The 20,280-nt window shown below is 41.3% G+C and overlaps 1 protein-coding gene and 1 non-coding gene across 3 annotated transcripts; one reads left to right on the top strand and one right to left on the bottom strand.

Annotated features, from left to right (window-relative positions):
• Positions 1 to 863: 863 nt before the first annotated feature.
• On the bottom strand, positions 864 to 946 carry trnal-cag. The gene has a single exon. It is a non-coding gene; the product is annotated as a tRNA-Leu (tRNA).
• A 45-nt stretch (positions 947 to 991) lies between these two features.
• On the top strand, positions 992 to 19,226 carry LOC122558491. 2 transcript variants are annotated; one of them, XM_043707134.1, is made up of 4 exons: positions 992 to 1,739; positions 4,534 to 4,669; positions 11,085 to 11,214; positions 16,758 to 16,929. In XM_043707134.1, the coding sequence occupies exons 1-4, from the start codon at positions 1,105 to 1,107 to the stop codon at positions 16,841 to 16,843; spliced, it is 987 nt and encodes a 328-aa protein (XP_043563069.1). In that variant the 5' UTR covers positions 992 to 1,104; the 3' UTR covers positions 16,844 to 16,929. The 2 variants fall into 2 exon arrangements, with proteins under 2 accessions (XP_043563069.1, XP_043563070.1); XM_043707135.1 differs by lacking the exon at positions 11,085 to 11,214 and having other exon boundaries at positions 16,758 to 19,226.
• The last annotated feature ends 1,054 nt before the right edge of the window (positions 19,227 to 20,280 follow it).

Consider the following 20,280-nt stretch of genomic DNA (forward strand, 5'->3'; position numbering starts at 1 on the left):
CAAAGATGTTCAAAAGTGACATGTTGGAAGTGCTTTCATTGCCATCTCTGAGAATGATGTGTTAATAATTACATAAAAAGTAGGAGCAGGAGTAGGCCATTTGGCCCTTCGAGTCTGTTCCACTATCCAAAAGGATTGTGGCTGATCTTCTATCTGCCCATGCCTCTTGATGCATTGACCTCGGTAAATCTATCTCTTTCTTGACTATATTCATGATGTGAAGGCGCCTCTGTTGGAATCGGGTGGACAAAGGTGAAAATCACATGACACCAGGTTATAGTCAGGATACATAGGACATAGAATTTATAAGTAAAAGATCAAAGTGCCATACAACTGATGCGATGTATTAGACAAACCTAGATGGCTAAGTCTTTAATCATTTTGAATGTGGTATCAATCGAAGCCTGCATCACTATCCTAAGTGATTAAAGACTTCAAAGCCACTTAGGTTTGTCTAATACAATGTACACCACATCAGTTGTATGACACTTTGATCTTTTACTTATAAATTCTGTGTCCTATGTATCCAGTCCCACTAACTACCCAACGAAGGAGCAGCGCTCCAAAAGTTAGTGCTTCCAATTAAACCTGTTGGACTATAACTTGGTGTGTGATTTTTAACTGAATACGTCTTGGGTCTTGGGTTCAACAGTGTTTTGTGGTGGAGAATTCCACAGGTCCACTACCCTTAGAGTTAAAGTATCCTCATCTCATGACAATTACATAAAAATGAGAAACTAGAGGGGAAAAAGACATTGCTGAAGAGTCGCTGTTGAATCTGGAAGACACAGTAGTGGCTTTGAAATCTGACATTAATTGTGTTGTGGTATTAGACAAAAGAGGGGGAGGAAAAGGAGAAGCAGTGTCAGGAGTGGGATTCGAACCCACGCCTCCAGGGGAGACTGCGACCTGAACGCAGCGCCTTAGACCGCTCGGCCATCCTGACTGTGAGGGTGAACGGCAGTTAGACGGATTGGTGCAGCAGGTAAGCGGCTGTGACCAGTGAGTGGCGATGGTTGATGTGTGAGGGCGGACGGTGAAGTCGGTGTTTATGTCGGCCCCGCGGTGTTTTTGCTGTTATTCGGGAAGCGGCTGCGGGTGAACATGGCGGCAGTGGACCGCAAACTGAGCCGGGAGGAGCTCGCCGAGCTGGTCTCTCTGGCCTTGCGCTGCGGCCTCAGCCAGAGGGACGTCGCGGGGCTGCCGTCGGTGCAGAAGCTGCTGGGCCGCTCCCGCTCCGGCGCCTGGCGCGGCCTGCACGCCTCGGCCGCCCTCCTGCTCCTGGTCCTCCTCCTGGGTGGCCCGCTCCTCCAGCCCGGCCTCCGCCTGTGGTTCTGGATCCGCGGCCTGCCGCCCCACACCCAGATGTGCGCTCTGGGCCTGGGCGAGCTGCACAACCCGTTCCGCCGGCCCCTGGACTGCCGCGTCTGCCGCAACATCACCGGCGTCGACCGGCGGAGTAACCTGAGTCACGAGGAGTTCCTGCGGGCGTACGCCTACTCCATGCAGCCGGTGGTGGTGGAGGACGGCCAGAGGAACTGGTCCGCCAGGGAGATCTTCAGCTTCGAGTTCTTCACACGGATCTACGACAACGAGAGCCGGGCCCTGGACAGCAGCGCCAGCGAGTGCCAGTTCTTCCCCTACGACACCGAGTTCGTGAACCTCGGCGATGTCTTCAGTATGGAGGCCGGCCGTGCCGCCGGCATGGACAGCAAGGCCAAGCCGTGGTACATTGGATGGTGCGTGGGACACTTCCAGTGTTCTTGCACAGTTCAGAGGCAGACACAGACACAAACACAAACACAAACAAAACACACACACACACATAACTCTAGGACACATACAAAACACACACACACACACAAAACACTAGGACACATGCAAAATGTGCACAAAGAGCGCACACATACAAAACGCACACAAAGTGTACACACAGACATATACAAAATGCACACACATACAAAACACGCACATACGCAGACACATACAAAATGCACACACACAGACGAAGCAAGCACACACGCAGCATGCACACAGACACATACATACAAAATGTGCCCACACAGACACATATAAAATGCACGCACACATGCAAAACGCGCACACATGCAAAACGTGCACACGAACAGACACATGCAAAATGCACACCTACACATACAAAGTGCAAGTGCACAGACACTTGCAAGGCGCACACACCGACGCATACAAAGCGTGCACACACACATGCAAAATGCACATGCACACAGACACATGCAAAACGCGCGCACACACACAAGGTGCGCACACCTACACATGCAAAGCACGCACACAGACACATACAAAACGCACGCATACAGACACATACAAAACACATGCACACAGACACATACACAACGTGGGCGTGCGCACACACATGTACAAGGCACGCATGCACAGACACATACAAATGTGCACGCCCACAGACACAAGCAAAACACACATGTAAAGCACGCACACAGACACATACAAAGCATGCACACACAGATATACAAAATGCACATACACAGACGCATACAAAACACATGCACGTTGACACTTACAAACATGCACACACAGACAAATGCAAAACACACAAAGCGCACGCGCGCACACAGACACATACAAAGCACGTGTACACTGACGCAAAGAACGCGCGCGCACACATACAAAGCGCACACACACAAAGCGCACACACGGATACACACAAAGCACGTGCACGTACGTACAAACAAACACGCAGGCACGTACAAAACACACAGGCAACCTGACTGATGAGCAAGGGCAGGTTGGTGATTGTCTTGGGGATCGGATAAATTTTAAGTCCACAAAAGAACAGTGGATTGAAAGTGAAATTAGTTTAGTAAAACAAAGAACTGGACCCGAAATGTTAACTGTTCTGTTCTTGCTTTTGGTTTTGTGGACTCTTTTTGAAATACCCATAATAATCATGTGTCCAACTTGCCTGGAGAGGAAATTAGGACACATACATTAATTTTACATGAAGCCCTACTTTAATGTTGAAGTCCAGATCTGATTTAGTTTCAGTAGAATTGCTTGTGTGGTGATCAGGATTTCCGATTTTATACTGCTGTCACATATACACATGGTAAAAGGTCAGAGTGGTATATGCTCTGTTTTGCTCTAGCTGTCGTATACTTTTCCTCCAGTTTCAGCAGTGAAAAAGGGTCACTGTAATATGTAGGCAAGAGGAAGGAAATGTTGGAAGCTTTCAGATTGGGGGCATGGGAGTGTGAGGAAGAGAAACAGAGTTAACAGTTCAAGCCACAGTGATACCGTAAATACTAAGATGCATCAGGTAATTATAGATTAGGGTAGAACTTTGTTGTTTGAGCTGATTATTCATGGCTAATTCGCTGCTACAACACATAGACAATATTGGTTTTAAAATGATTAGATAAAGAAGGAAATCTGCCCTGTTAATTCCTTTACCACATCTGTCCCTTCCAAATCGAAACACGGGATCAATGATAAAGTTGGCTAAGTTAAGAAATTGCAGCAGTTCCAATGTCCAAAATAACATCTTAGCCCAAGAATCTGACTGTTGGTCTTGAGGCTATGTCACCTGCAGTCACATGTGTGATTATAACCTGTATTAAGATATAATTTGCGCAGGATACTGTTCTGTTTGAACTAAAGAAAGCTTGCAACATAACCTCTGGCAGGTTACTACATGAGCTCACAGCAAGTTTGCAGATAAATTGTTAATGAGACATTAATTGGATGTTTAATTATGTGAAGGTGCTGGTTTTACCTGGGAATTCACTTGTGCTCCTTTTTATAGCGGCAAACTGTAAATGTGTTGATATAGAATTGAAGATGCATTTTTGGAATGTGTCTCAGTAAATAAATCTTACGTGTAAAGGGTAGGCTCTTATTCAACCTTGCATTGTGGCCATCTTGCATAAAGGTAAAGCCACCATAGTTCTAGCTGTCTCATTAGAAAAACGCTGTCAGTTGTAAATTTATTACTAATTGATCCATTAACTGTTCATCATGTGATTAATTCTTTTATATGACAAGTAAAATTGATTTCTCCCTTCATTATAGAATTAGGATAGCAGGCAAATGGAAGTGCCTTTGTTTGCAGGGCTGGCGGTTATGCTGTTCCAGCATTGTGACTCCTGAGTTAGTCAGTTCCTTTCACTTGACAGTTCACATAAGCAACATCATGTCCAAAGTGATCATAACTGAATGTTCAGATGTAGCATTCATCACACTACAGAGCAGGATGCACCATAGAACTTGCACTAAGCCCGAATATAGTAAAAGCTGGTATCAGGGAGAAAGTTTCCAGTCCACCCCAAATTATTTATCTCACTGTCCAGTCTGGGCAGGTTATTGGTGATGAATGTGGAGTACTATATTGTTGAGGCTTTCCTGCTTCCTTGGGTACAGTGATATGTTGCTATGTGTAATCTACTTGTACAGGCTTGTGGGATGGGACATGTGGGGCTGCAGGAGGAAGAGGGATACGATTTCCATTTGCTGATTGTTTATTCTGCTTTTGTTTCACAGGAGTAACTGTGATTCCAGTGCAGCAAGTATCCTGAGACAGCACTATAAGCGACCATATTTTATCCCAGCCATTTCTGAATCCAGTAAAATGGATTGGATATTCATGGGAGTACCAGGGCATGGAGCCCACATGCATGTAAGAGTGAGAAACTGTGACTGACTGCACATTTGCCCTTTGGCCAGATAATTTTTGACCTATGCAGTAAAATGTCTACACAAATTGGGGCCTCTCTCTTTTGTCTTGTTGCTGCAAATTAGGCTTTAGAATTTCAGTTTAGAGGCATCTTAGAACATTTCATTTGTATTTACCTGTGCCACTGTTGTGGGCAGCACGGTGGCACAGTGGTTAGCACTGCTGCCTCACAGTGCCTGAGACCCAGGTTTAATTCCTGCCTCAGGTGACTGACTGTGTGGAGTTTGCATGTTCTCCCTGTGTCTGCGTGGGTTTCCTCCGGGTGCTCTGGTTTTCTCCCACAGTCCCAAGATGTGCAGGTCAGGTGAATTGGCGAATTGGCCATGCTAAATTGCCCCTAATGTTAGGTAAGGAGTAAATGTAGGGGTATGGGTGGGTTGCGCTTCGGCGGGTCGGTGTTGTTTCCACACTGTAATGTAATGTAATCTAATCTAATCTAAAATGGACTGCATGTTGTAGGCCACGAACATCAGTCATGTTGTCACATGTTTAGGAAGGTAAATCTATTGTAATATATCCTATCATACCACCAACCCAGCCTTAAAACATGGAATTTGTCTTTGTCAAAACGTGCTGTATTCCTAGTAACTCATTTCAAATACAATGTCACTTCTTTCAACTGTTATTGTATTCCTTGTCTCACTGTTGTATTTTTTTTAGCCCCTCTGTATGAGGAACACATTATTTTCAATTTCCCTGTCCCCAAGACTCACTTCGTACTCTCTATACCTTTTCTCATGAAAATACTGAAAACATGCAGCATGACTTAGTCAATCAGCCCCCTTGAGCCTGCTCCACCACTTCAAAGATTAAATTGTACCATCAAATTTGGTATTTCTGTCTACTCCTACGATCCTTTTATCCCCTTGCTTAACAAGAATCTCTGCCTTAAAAATATTCAAGGACTGCTTTCACTAACTCTTCAGGAAGAGAGTTCCAAAGACTCCATCTTCTAAGAGAAAAAAGCTTTTCTGTAATCTTTGTTTTAACTGGGCATGCCCTGATTTTGTAAAAACGTGACCCCTAGTTGTAGGTTCTGTCATAGGCAGAAATATTCACTCCGTATCTAACCTGTCAAGACCCCTTAGGACCTCGTGTTTCAATAATGTCTCTTCCTTTTTTAAACTGTAGCAAAAACAAGACTAGCCTACCCAACGTTTTCTTATATGATTCACTCATTCCAAATATTAAAATTCATTCAACACCGGGTTATAATCCAACAGGTTTATTTGGAAGCACTAGCTTTCGGAGCGCTGCTCCTTCACCAGGTAACGGAGCAGCGCCTCAAACACTATGGCTTCCAATTAAACCTGTTGGACTATAACCTGGTATTGTGTGATTTTTAACTTTGTCCACCCCAGTCCAACACCGTCACCTCCAAATCATTCCAAATATTATTCTGGTAAAGCTCATCTCTTCCAGCATGTTTACATCTTTCCTGAGATAAGATGACCAATACTGTGGACAGTATTCTCGATTCAGGCTTGCCAATGTCCTGCATAGGTGAGGTGTAACCTCCCTACTTTTGTATTCAGTTCTCCTCACAATAAATGAAACCATTCTATTCGTGTTCCGAATTACTTGCTAGACCTGTGTATTAACTTTTTGTTATTCATGCACTAGGGCACTCAGATTCCTCTGCATCTTAGCTCTGCAATCTTTTCCTAATTAGATAATATTTCGCCTTTTTTTGAAGTCTTTTTGCCAAAGTAGACAATTTCTCTACTTACCCACATTATGCTCATTTGTCACATCTTTTTGTAGCCTCCTCATATCTTTATCACAACTTACTTGCCTACTTAACTTTGTTAATAGACAGGCAAGAGGTTGGAAGAACACAGCAAGCCAGGCAGCATCAGGTGGTAGAGAAGTCAACGCTTCAGGCCTCCTGCCTATCTACTTTGGATTCCACCATCTTTAGTTTTTTTGGCTCTGTACTTACCTTTATGTTCCAATGATAATCTGAGTCTAAATCCTCTTCGTTACAACCTGCTCAAAAGATTTTTGATTTTAAAAATCATTGTTAGATCCCTTCCAACCTCCTTCGTCCTTAAATAAAAAGCTCCAATTTTTTTTGTACCTTCCTCTATCAGGAAACATCCAATCCTTAGTGAAGCTTTTGATTCAGTACTGAATTTTTTTCCAGGATTGATATATCCTACCGCATACAATAATCCATTGTGTTCTAATGACCTTGCACAATTTCAATATCACTTCCCTCTTTTTATTCAGTACCTATTTACTTATTGGTTACCATTGCTATAAATGCTTGGTAATTTGTTGACAGTAACCTGTGCATTTTTATAATAGCAAGCTTTATTAAAATCATAATATTGGTTTTCCTTTTGCATATAATGACAAGCAAATTATACAACCTTGTTCCCAGGCTCCCACCACCTCTTCCACATTCCAATTCAAGAGAACAACACAAGTCCTGGAGTGACCTGTTCCCATTTTCCAGACCTTTTTGCAGCTGTGTGGCTTTAGATCTTTAGAATGCTTTGCCATAAACAAAACATTAGTTCTGTTTTTGTATTATAAGAGTCTTGGCATGTGCTTACACAGCACAGAGCTACAAATCCATTGGTTACAGGTTTATCTGTGGCTGCATTGTTATGCATTTACCTGGCTTCTAATGCTTTGTCTTTGTGCTACACATTGGTTCAAATCTTCTGATCTGAGTGAGAATCACTAATTCTCACCAAAATCAGACTAAAAGGTGCCCATTTATCTTTCTTGGGTAAGCTTCGGGACTGGAGCCTCCTAGCCGAAGCTGGACGAGGTTAGGAAAGGTTGTGGCCGACAGTGGAGTGGATGAATGCTGAAATCACACCCTCTTTACTTTGTTGTGACACGTTCTGTGATTTGAATGTCCTTAAACCACTTTGACAGTTATGGAGAGAAAGTAAGTGTGTAAGGTAAGATAGTGGGTTAGGTGACAGATGAAGAAGTCGAGAGTGTGACGCTGGAAAACCACAGCAGGCCAGGCAGCATCCAAGGAGCAGGAGACTCGACGTTTCAGGTGTAAGGCCTTTCCTAATGAAGGATTTGTGCCCAAAAGTTTGATTCTTTTGCTGCTCAGATGCTGCCTGGCCTGCTGTGATTTTCCAGCATCACACTCTCGACTCTGATCTCCAGCATCTCTGGTCCTCACTTTCTCCTGGCAGGTGAAGAAGTAGGATTCCAGGTTGGTGAGGTGATAGTGTAGCAGATTGGTTAAAATTATAAGAGACAGTTGGACGGGCATAGGATGCCTGGTAGATTGCGGGGGTGTTGTGGTGGCAAGTGGGTGATACAAAGAGTAGATCTGGGGCTTGGGTTTGGAGGAGTTTGAGGCTATTAAGGTGAGTCTGATAAAGAGTGGGGCAGGGGTCACATCAGGTTGGGTTCAAGGAGGTTGAGGAAGCTGGGTTCCATGGTGAATTGAGTAGGGAGCTGTGATCTATGGGGTCTTAGTGATGAGTCTGGGGCTGGGGGAGTGCTGAGGTCAGTTTAATAATTAGCTGAGAATTAGAGCAGTTTTCAATTCCTCTAGCTTTTCATGGCTAGCTTTTAAGGTAGGTGAGTCGGAACCATCCAAGTCTCTGACTCTAACTCAGATTTGGGGACTTTTGCAGAGGTTTCCCGACGCCAGGTTATTGCCCATTGGAAGTTTCAACTTCCAGGACAGTTCCTGTGGAGCCAACTGTGTCGGAACTTCACATGGTCCCGACGTGCACCTCCTACATTTGCTGATGCAACAACTGTCTTCCTTTCAGAAGATCTGAGTCATTTTGATTATAATATGGTAATTATTTAGGCCAAATGTTAAAATGTCTTCAAGATGTAAATGTTTCCAATTGCTGTTCCTATATAGAGGCAGGATTCAGATTTTTCTTTCTCATTTACTTTGAGTAAAAATGCTGAAAGATAGAAATTGTGGGATTAACATTTTTAAATAGTTTAAAAACATCCTAGTCAGTGTCTTGCAGAAAGCCTTACACTTATTGTTTATTTTCAGACTTAAAACTGCAATTTTTTTCACCTTAGGTAGAAAATATATTAAAGTTTGATTTCCAGCAAGGTTAAATGTAAAGGGTTTCATTTTGAAGATGAATGTGATTTGATTTTTATTTTAATCTCTCAGTTCATCTGTAATATCTATTTTGTGAATGGATGCATTTACACCTTGATTATTGATTCAAAGCAGTTATTAATCAGTGTAGCCATATATGGGAAGGGAACCTGACCTGATGCCAGCATGAAGGAGAGTGGTAACTCTTTGAGGAAGGTGTCTCACTTGGCTGTGTTTGAGTCAATTTGAGGCTTCACACTCAAAATAGCACTCCAGCTTCGTGATGCTGTTTAAGTTTACAATATACTTAAGAAGGAAATCAGGGCAAAAAGGGGACATGAGATACCTTTGGCAAATAGAGTTAAGGAGAATCCAAAGGGTTTTTACAAATACATTAAGGACAAAAGGGTAACGAGGGAGTGAATAGGGCCCCTCAAAGATCAGCAAGGCGGCCTTTGTGTGGAGCCGCAGGAGATGGGGCAGATACTGAACCAGTATTTTGCATCAGTATTTACTGTGGAAAAAGACATGGAAGATATAGAATGTAGGGAAATAGATGGTGACATCTTGAAAAATGTCCACACTACAGAGGAAGAAGTGCTGGATGTCTTGAAACACATAAAAGTGGATAAATCCCCAGGACCTGATCAGGTGTACCCTAGAACTCTGGGAGCTAGGGAAGTGATTGCGGGGCCTCTTACTGAGATATTTGTCTCATCGATAGTCACAGGTGAGGTGCTGGAAGACTGGAGGTTGGCTGACATGATGCCGCTGTTTAAGAAAGGTGGTAAGGGCAAGCCAGGGAACTATAGACCAGTGAGCCTGACATCAGTGGTGGGCAAGTTGTTGGAGGGAATCCTGAGAGACAGGATGTACATTTATTTGGAAAGGCAAGGACTGATTAGGAATAGTCAAAATGGCTTTATGCATGGGAAATCATGTCTCACAAACTTGATTGAATTTTTTTAAAGAAGTAACAAAAAGGATTGATGAGGGCAGAGCATTCGATGTGATCTTTATGGACTTCAGTAAGGCATTTGACAAGGTTCCCCATGAGAGACTGGTTAGAAAGGTTAGATCTCATGGAATACAAGGAGAACTCGCCATTTGGCTCAAAGGTAGATCAGAGGGTGGTTGTGGAAGGTTGTTTTCAGACTGGAGGCCTGTGACCAGTGAAGTGCCACAAGGATCGGTGCTGGGTCCACTACTTTTCATCATTTATATAAATGATTTAGATGTGAGCATAAGAGGTATAGTTAGTAAGTTTGCTATGACACCAAAATTGGAGGTATGGTGGACAGCGAAGAAGGTTACCTCAGATTACAACAGGATCTTGATCAGATGGGCCAATGGGCTGAGAAGTGACAGATGGAGTTTAATTTAGATAAATGTGAGGTACTGCATTTTGGGAAAGCAAACCTTGGCAGGACTTATACACATAATGGTAAGGTCCTAGGGAGTGTTGCTGAACAAAGAGACCTTGGAGTGCAGGTTCTTGGCTCCTTGAAAGGGGAGTCACAGGCAGGTAGGATAGTGAAGAAGGCGTTTGGTATGCGTTCCTTCATTGGTTAGAGTATTAAGTACATAAGTTGGGAGGTCATGTTGCGACTATACAGGGCATTGGTTGGAACACTGTTGGAATATTGTGTGCAATTCTGGTCTTCCTATCGGAAAAATGTTGTGAAACTTGAAAGGATTCAGAAAAGATTTACAAGGATGTTGCCAGGGTTGGAGGATTTGAGCTACAGGGAGAGGCTGAACAGGTTGAGGTGTATAAAATTATGAGGAGCATAAATAGGATAGATAGACAAAGTCTTTTCCCTGGGATGGGGGAGTCCAGAACTAGAGGGGCATAAGTTTAGGGTGAGAGGGGAAAGATATGAAAGAGACCTAAGAGGCAACTTTTTCACGCAGATGGTGGTATGTGTATGGAATGAGCTGCCAGAAGAAGTGGTGGAGGCTAGTATAATTGCAACATTTATGAATAGGAAGGGTTTCGAGGGATATGGGCCTGGTGCTGGCAGGTGGGACTAGATTGGGTTGGGATATCTGTTCGGCATAGATGGGTTGGACTGAAGGGTCTGTTTCCATGCTGTACATCTCTATGACTATGACTCTGTGACTCTATGAACCTTATGAGTGTGCCACAGGAATTATGCTTTTCCTTGCCCACTGAACTGAAGGTCTATGACCTTGACCTATCTGACCTGTCGCTGTGTAGAGATTACAAAAATTCAGATTTAAATATGTAAATTCCTTAATTTGAATGTTAAAATTACTTGCTAATTTGAATTTTCCCATTAGATTGATGATGTAGATAATCCCTCATGGCAGGCCCAAATCAAAGGCATCAAACACTGGAAACTGGAACCTCCAGCTGAATGCTATTACGAGTGTTCTTCTCTGGAAGCCATTGTGTACCCTGGACAGATCAGTAAGTACTATGATGTTGTGCACGGTTCTTGTCAGCACCTTTACAACTCCTTCCAACTAATGTTTTTAACATTGGAAAGAACGTTGACTCCTGAACTTCACATTTACAGCTACAATTTGCAGCCTTATTCACAGGGACCAAGATTATACCTTAGGTCCGGGGTATCCACAGGCACTCACCTCAACTTGATTACTTTAAGAAGTTTAGGCTTGTCACCGTCTCCCCAGTCGTGCCTGGAAATGGAACATTACAATTTATTATTATGCAATCTGTCATCAGCTGGTGATTAGTTTCCATGTTGACTCTCAGTTGGCTCTGTCCCAAGCCTCATTCTACAGTATTTGACCCACTCTTGAGTACCAGCCCAGTGAGCTATTGAAGCGTTATACTGGATAATTCACATTGTACATCAAAAATAAAGGCAGTCTGTCAGTGGGTTTTAGCTGCTCCCTGAATGCAGCATTATATTTGAATTACACATTTGTTGTTGGGTTGGAGATCAAATGACAGGAGGTTTAATTGTGTATGCACAGAGCTGTTCCAGATAGTTTTCAAACAATGGCTTCAATTTTTCTGAAAAAGTATAGTATTTTGAACTAAATCTTCGGGATGACTACCCAGCTAAACAAGCAGTGTTTACCAGAGTCTTGAGCAGAGTGATTGTAGAAAGAGGACATAGCATCTTTGTGACGTGAAAAGTGGAACAAATTGTATTTTAGATTTAACTTTTGTTTAACATGTACATCCAATAAGTGCTGAAGTACAAGTGCCTCACTAAATCTGAACTGAAGAGCTCTGATGGCTATTGCACCCTGACAATGTCCCAGATTATTTCCTTTGCTAAATTAATTGATCTTAACTCTATAATTGAACCATTGATCTGTTGCGACAAAGGAGGCAAAGGAACTAAGATTTCATTTGTAGTGACCATGTAGCCAGCAGTACGTCAGACACTGAGTTTGAAAATATAAGGTAATTTTGGGGACATTTTCCCCCAAGATAGAGACTTAAAATGAGGTCGGGGAATGTAATTGGTGAGTGAGACAAGGAAATAGTTGGGGATGTGCTTGTGTTTCACACCTGCTTCCAAAAAGTGTATGTATAGGAACAGCTGATGAGTAGGAATGTGATGTTTCTGCTGTGATATTTCATGTGGTGGAATAGCCTGTTACCTCTCCCTGTCTAAGAGCACCCATCAGCAGTGGGTGAAGAGCTATGGACACTTGCAAAACTAACAAAGCACAAGATACTGCTTTAGTAGAGGAAGGCCAAAAATCGAGAAGCATAAGTAACAAACGTATTTATGTAGTTTATGATTAAACGAAAAGAGAAATTCATTATCACAACTGAGAGGCCAACAAAGAGTTCTCATTGGTCAGAGATTTGGCTCATTTATTGAACTGCAGCCAAGAGTTCAATGGTGCATGATTTATAGTAATGATATTAATATTTCTTTCGTGTTAAATGGTTGGTATTTCAGTTTATTAAAGGTGCTACAGTTTTAAATGTGATGAACACCTGCTAAGTGCTACACTTAGTACTGTTATAGAATACCGCATTACTAACTAGCCACTATGTGATGTCCTTCCATGCATATCATGCAAAGTAAATGCACCAATAACATGACAGGTGCTGAAGCATTAGGTCCCACGATAGTATTTATAGAAAGCACATAAAAAAGGCATAAACATTCTAAATATTAATTGTTTCTTTGTAATACAACACAAAAAGCCACATCTTGGTCCACAGCCCATAGGACTTTGACACCATTTCCAAATTAAATGGTGTCTACAGCTGCTACAAACAGCAACTCATTTGAAAAAGAACGAATTGCATTAATGGAAATACCTGTGTCATCTACTATTTTCAATAAGGTTGAACAATATGAATTGTTTATAAAAGAAAAATCCAACAGAACAACACCAAAAGCTGGGCCATGGTCTCTTCCAGCCCACCTGCTTATTGTCAACCCTCCAGGCTCATGGCCTTTGCTGCTCTTTGTTCCTCTTTCCCTCTGCTGAGCTTGCAGCTCTTTCACCATCCCTTGCTGCTGATCCTCTCGGCTTATGGTCCATACAAAAGGGTCCAACTGTAATTGCAGGGATTTTTTAAGAGCCTGTGATTGGTATTGTTCTGCACCTGCAAGAGAGTTATTTCAGTGCAACCTGCATGCAGTATCCTCTCTGTTCTACTGCAATGGAGTGCATTTAATCTTACAAAAAAAAACTGTAAAGACCTGCTAATCCACCAAGTAGGTCTGTGCCAATCAGCATAGTACAACCCACACATCAATCGACCCACCCTCCAGAGATGCATAATCCCTTAGTAGAGGTACAAAACCAGAATGAAAATTCACTTCAACTTTGGAAAATGACGTTGGAAAATTTCTCTCCTACTGAAGATGCTGTCAATATAAATCACACTTTTTAACTCAAATTCTTTTAAAGTCTTTCAGTGAATTCTCACTCATCACACATCCAAAGATCGCTAGGTGGCTAGTATTACTCGTGACACTTTGCTTAATTCTGTGTTTGCCGAACGTGTATTAATATTAGCTGAAAGGATGGGTCATTCAGTCTGTCATTTTCTGTTCCTTAATGACTTTATCAAAATCATTCATGCATTTCTATCTTTGTGGTAAAGCTTTTAGTTTTTGCTGTATCATTTCCAGTTTGAAATGAACATATATGAATAAGACACCAAAGAGATGACGCAGTAGACCCCCATAGTTACCATTTGTAACTCATTTTATTATCCTTTCTCACTATTTAAACTTTGATATGAATTATACTTGCAGCATTAATGTAATTTAGGAACTAGAAAGGAATGAGGCTGACTTCACAGTGGTCACATATGTTGATGGCAGCATTGGCACTTGATTGACTTTTGTCTTGGTTTCATTTGGCCACACCTTGGGCCAAAAATAGGGAAAAGCAAAAATTTGCCATTCATTGGAATAATCCTCTTGGTTTTCTGTGGAGGAAATTATTGGTATTCAGCAAGACTACTATGATAGCCTAAGAGATACAAAAAAAAACAAACAAAATTGTTCTGATGCCTGGACACTTGAGTCAAATTATATATAAATTAGATTAAACTAAATTTTCTGCCTAAAAGTGGAATCAGACATGAACAGACATAATCTTACTCTGGATTTTGTTTCAGATTGTATTGCAGCAGAGCCTGATTCTAAATGAACGTTAAAAAGCTTTGCTCAGCCTCCACTGTTTCTCTCGTTCCCTGTGACTTGTCATCCTATTTCTCTGGTATCCATTGTTGCATGAGTGAAACCTTCCAATAGAAAGGCTGAAGTTATTGGCTTCAGTCCTTCCACAAACCTTTGTTTTCCTGATCACAGTTTCTGTTTTCTTTTCTGTCCACCATCTGAGGGTGAATTAAAGGATTTACGACCTTAATGACCTATTTGATCTGAAGCTGAACGTTCAACCACTCAATTTCCAAGATTGCCATTTTCACGCCTAGTATTGTTAGTTTCTAGCTGTGCCTGAGGCCAACTGCTGCTGAAACTTTCATCCATGCCTTTGGACAACTTGATCCCAGATGAAACAATTCTCTCCCAGCTGGCCTCCCACCAGAGCTGCTGTCTAGATTCCAAGTCACATCAAGTTTCATTCACCTTTCCCTTGTGTTTCCTGATCTCTATGGATCGCTGGTCTGGGTATGCTTTCGTTTTAAAATTCTTACCCATGTTGAAATTCCTCTATGGCCTGTCCCTCCACATTTCTCACCCTGCAATCCTTCAAGACCTTATTGGCCATTTCCTCATCCACTGTTTCCTTCATAACACCATTGTCTTCTCCCTCAACCCGGGAATTACCTTAGTAAAGCTCCCTGTCTCTCTCTTTGTATGTAAGTTGCTCCTTAAAACGACAATTCTGACTAAGCTTTTGGTCACCCACTAAGATCTCTATGGACCAGCCCAACCCAACTCAAAACATTTTAAGAAGGTAGCCCAGGCCCTAACCTTTATTTTGTATTAGGCAGATATAAAGTAGGTATTCAAGGAGTGCTGCAGCTGGTCAAACCACTCAGCTTTAAACAAAACAACTTATTTACACACTATGGTTGAAACATAAACAAAAGAAAACAGAATTTAGAATAACTTATCAGATTTGTTAAGCCAACTGACTCTATCACAACTTAATGAAGCTATTCCAAACTCTGCAACATCTCATAAACACACCCTTTGGCAAAAGGTAAATTCAAACACAGATTCTTACAGGCAGGAGAGTTTTCAGAGAGAAAGTTCAAACAAGACCTCTATTGAAGCATGGAAGCTCTTTTCACTGTAGCTGCTTCTCTAGGTCCCCAGCAGTTTTCCAATAGCTTGCTAAAACAAACCAAACTAGAAAAGAAACCTGAACTTGGAGAACCGGCCACTCCCTGCCTTTGTTCAAGGTAACCATTTCCAGACAAGTCAGTTCCTCTGCCTTTACAACCCCTCTTGTAAAAAAACAAGGACAACATAACCTTGCTAAAGGGAGAAGCATCATCACAAGGTCCAGTGTCAGATTATTTTTGATAACACTCCTGTGAAACGTTTTGCACCATTTTACTGTGTTAAAGGTGCTATGAAGTGCAAATTTTGGTTACTCGATTCCCATTTACCACAAGTGGGACATTAAATTGAGGTTCATCTGCCCCATCAAGTAGATCTAAAAGATCTGTGACAGGGTTCAAAGAAGAGCAAGAGAGTTCTCCTGATTTCCAGGCTAATATTTATTCCTCAATCAGTAAGCCTTTTAATGTTTTGTTTCCTACATTACAACAGCAAATACATTTCAAATGTATTTCATTCCGCTATCATGAGGTCTTGAAAATCTGTGCAAGTTCTTTCTTTCTCAGGTGTAGGGATTTAATGTTAACATATTTCGTTAGTTTGTTGTTTACTTTGAGTCAAAATTGGGGCTAGGGCAAAGGCAACTGTCCAAACACCCACCCTTACCTGCGTTGTACATTTGGTCAAACAGCCTGTGAGCACTTATTAGATATGTTTAAATGTTTACTCACTATTACTTGATCAGTGTTTTATGGTTTCAGCTGATATATAGTCTCACTTGCTGTATTTGGGCAACTTGTATTGTAGGTGAGAAGTTACTATTTTGGCGATAGCCCCTGTGCCCTTATATAATTTTCTACAGAACCTGCATACTGCACAGCCCCTCATAACAGATTTACATTACTGTGATGTTGATCTAACACCTGTTTTGGAAAATAATATGTATTCATCAAATTTATAAAAGTACATTACAAAACCTATTAACTTAGACTGCAACAAAATTCAACTTGTCTGCACATAACATGCCCTACTCTTGGATGTCATAGCGTAGTTTTAATGCTCAATATTTACACTGAGTTCAATGTCAGGCATACAGCCCAAGGGCAAAATGTTAAATTGAAATTACAGTGTGTACTGGAATTTAATTTTGTGTTGATCTGACATTTACCGTGCTAAATAAGTAAGCAGGAACTGACATGACAACACCATTGCTGTTGTAACTTGGTTTTCCTCTTCTTTTTAGTTGTGCTGGACACAAATAAATGGTTTCACGAAACACACATTTTGGGTGAAGAACTCAGTATTACTATTGGTTCGGAATATGACTGACTTTGAGCAGGTCTTAATCTCGGGAAAAGAAACACAATGCCACAATGTAATGGCTTCAGAAGAAGAATTGGGAGAAGGCTATGGGATTGGCTAATGACTGTTACAGTTTGGATGTAAGCCCAGCTTTATGCATAGGTGGACCATTGTACACAACATCTGACGATGGTCAACTGAAAGGACTGTAGGATTTACGTGTCTCTTAATCCTTGAAGCTTAATTTTTCAGAATGTCGGAACAGGGCAGAAGAAGATAAATAGATTCATTAATACTACTGTTTCTGTTTCTGTTGCTGTTTTTAAAAAAAAATTCTGAAGATGTAACACCCTTTACCTTTGGATAACTGGCTTTCAGAAAATGAGACTGAAGAGTTTGGATCCGAGCAGTGTGTTAATATTCCTTAGTGACCACCACACACACGTTGAAATTTACAGTCACACTGTCTTGTTACCAAATACAACAGAAGTTTCAAAAATGTTCTTTATTCCCTCTCCCAAATTTCAAACTGTCACAATTGCTGCAGATTTCCTGCAAGGTTCTTTCATTCACTTTCAATCCTGTTCAGCACTAGTGTATTTTATTTACAGTGAGGTTTCATTTGTTAGCTGATGGGCCATTTATAAAATATATAGAACTCTGAAATCTCATCTCAGTACTTTAAAATTGGTTCACAGGTCATTGATTTCATTGTTTGACTCTGTGAACTTAGAGTTTCACTGATCTGGTCTGTTAATCTTGTATGCAATTCAACTCATTAACTGTTTCCTCAACACAGATGCTGTCAGACTTGCTCAGGATTTTCAGCATTGTCAGTTTTTATTATTAACTGATCTCTCACTTCCAGCTTTTAAAGCAGTGCACATGCTGAATATTCCACAACATTATTGGCTTCCAATGAGATGAGTTTGCAGTTACCTGGTTTTATTCCTTTTCTTTTAAAAACTTGTTCAAAACAGTAGCTCTGAATAAATCCAACTAGAGATTGCAATTGGATTTTCCAGCTTTCATATTGAAATTACAGAGTGGCAGCTGTGAACGGCCTGGCTATTTCATTGCAACAACATTAGCCCTTCCATTTAATTCTAACTTGATGTCAGAAATATTTACAATTTAAAAGAAATAATCAGATGATTTACTGTAAGTACAGGTGAATTATCAGCAAAGCATTTAAAATTAAAATCCTTATCATACACAATGAATTTAATTTGTCCAAACTTGCAGTAGGGAGCCCTACATTGTGATTCAGAGGATCAGCTGTATGTTGTGATGCAGAGCCAATCAGGCTAGGAAGGACCACTTTTGAGCAAAAAAATCATGTCGAGTTGGAAAGTCATGTATATGACCCATGTACATCCAGCCTTTGAGGGGGGAATTCAGGATGGTTGGAGGTTTGGGTTGTGGGAGGGAATTGAAACTTTGTGGTGGTTCCTGGTCCAGACTGCTAACCAGTGATTCACCTGGTTTGGACTGGAATGTGGCTTACTGGTAAACTCCAGCCCAGTCCTGGTAAGTGAAGACTGGAGCTCAGGCTCTGAAATCCAGTGGGATACTTGGCTAAGTGTCTCCCCTACTACATTGTTTGGTTTGTATTGGTAAACCCTCCCAGTGTAAAAGATTAATTATTCTATCAGCTGGTATAAAGCTGGAAGGAGTGTTCACTTTGCAGGCTGTTAGTCAGCCTGCCAGTCCTTCTAATGCTGCACTCTTTTCTCCAAAGGAACAGTGTGAAGATATGAAAACAGTCTCCATGTTGAATGTGTGTAAGTGGACAGGGGATCAGGTTCTATTGGAATAAATAGCTCATATTTGTATACAGTGTATGTTGGGACGAGGCTTATATAGGAGGTAATCGAGAGCTACTTGCATCTGTGCGACTGGAACTGCCTTCATAAAAAGAAAGAAAAGGTGTAAATGTTTAATTCAGCCTGAGTGAAGTTGACCATCCACATGTCACTTCATATTTGTCTGATTTCAACCAAAATCCTGCATTTGATTCGCCAGTTCATGACCAGTTATATTCATAGTCCACTCCAAAGCAGGTGAGCTTTTCTCTGATATTTCTCTCTAAACTCCATCCTTTTCAAGTGCAAAGCTGAGCATATTACTTGCAGCTGCTGTTAACCTCATGACATTTTGTGTCTAAATTCCTTGGCTTTGCTTGTTTACAGTAATGACACTTCTGTAACTGCAGTATTCATTTGTAATGTATAATGTGTTTAATATGTGGTTTAAAGACCTTATGTTTCTGTTAGAAAGATATGTAACTAACTTGGCTATGTTTTGTAAGTCACTGTCCTGTGGACACTTCCTATAAAAATTTCTCAAGTTACTTGATGTAACCCATTTGTCTGATTTTCATATGGGAATAAAGGTTTTTTTCTGTGGTTTTTATACTTTATTGATGTTTGAGACGGTGTTAAAACCTATACTAAGCTAGTGTGCAATTTCATTCTGTTTCCAGACACTATATTTGACAAATTTAAAACTCAGGCAGAAATCTAAGAGATTTTGCACTTCTTTTATGCCACCATCAATTTAGTAAATCACAGAAATGTTCCAGCACACAAAGAGGTATCTCAGTACACCATACCTGCAGTAGCTCTCCAAATGAGCAATTCACTTCGTGGGGCCCCCTAATGTGCTCCGCATAACCATGCCTGGTTTTTAATAGCTCATTTTGGAATGCTTCGATTGAACCTGCCTCCACCAAACACTCAGGCACTGCATTTCAGACCTTAGCCACTTGTGTGAGGATGTTCTTACTTGTGTCATTTTGCTTCTTTTATTAATTAGCTATAATTGTGCCCTTTTATTCTCAATTTTTTCATGAGTGGAAACAGTTTCTCCCTATCTGCTCTTTTCAGACCCCCCCCCCATCGTGATTTTCACCAACTATATTAGATTGCCTCTCAGCCTTCTCTTCAAGTGAAACAGTCCTACTCCCTTCATGATTGAAGTTCTTCATTGTTCTTGTAAATCTTTCCTGCAGTCTTTACAATGCCTTCGCATTTTGCCTAAAGCACAGCACTTAGAACTGGAAGTAATACTCCACTTCCTCGTTCTAGTACTCTCTACCCCGATTAAAGACGAGGATTCTTCTAAGACACTTCAAACAGCACAAAGTAGGAGAGGAGGAAATACAGTTGAATTTAAGGCACAGACCAATCTTCATTCATGAGTTCTACAAAGAACTTCCAATGTACCACCTCTTATCTAAAGACATTACCAGCAAGAGAAAGGCCGCAACTTTAGTTTTATTTCCAAAAATGGTGCTATCCTTATGATAAATAATTCCTCAGCTTAGTCACAAGCTGCTGCCTTCTCTAACTAGAGTCAAGATTAGAGTGGTGCTGGAAAAGCACAGCAGGTCAGGCAGCATCCAAGGAGCAGGAAAATTGACATTTCATCAATGAAGGGCTCCTGCCCGAAATGTCGATTTT

Source organism: Chiloscyllium plagiosum, chromosome 17 (assembly GCF_004010195.1).
Source record: "Chiloscyllium plagiosum isolate BGI_BamShark_2017 chromosome 17, ASM401019v2, whole genome shotgun sequence".
NCBI classification, from domain to species: domain Eukaryota; kingdom Metazoa; phylum Chordata; class Chondrichthyes; order Orectolobiformes; family Hemiscylliidae; genus Chiloscyllium; species Chiloscyllium plagiosum.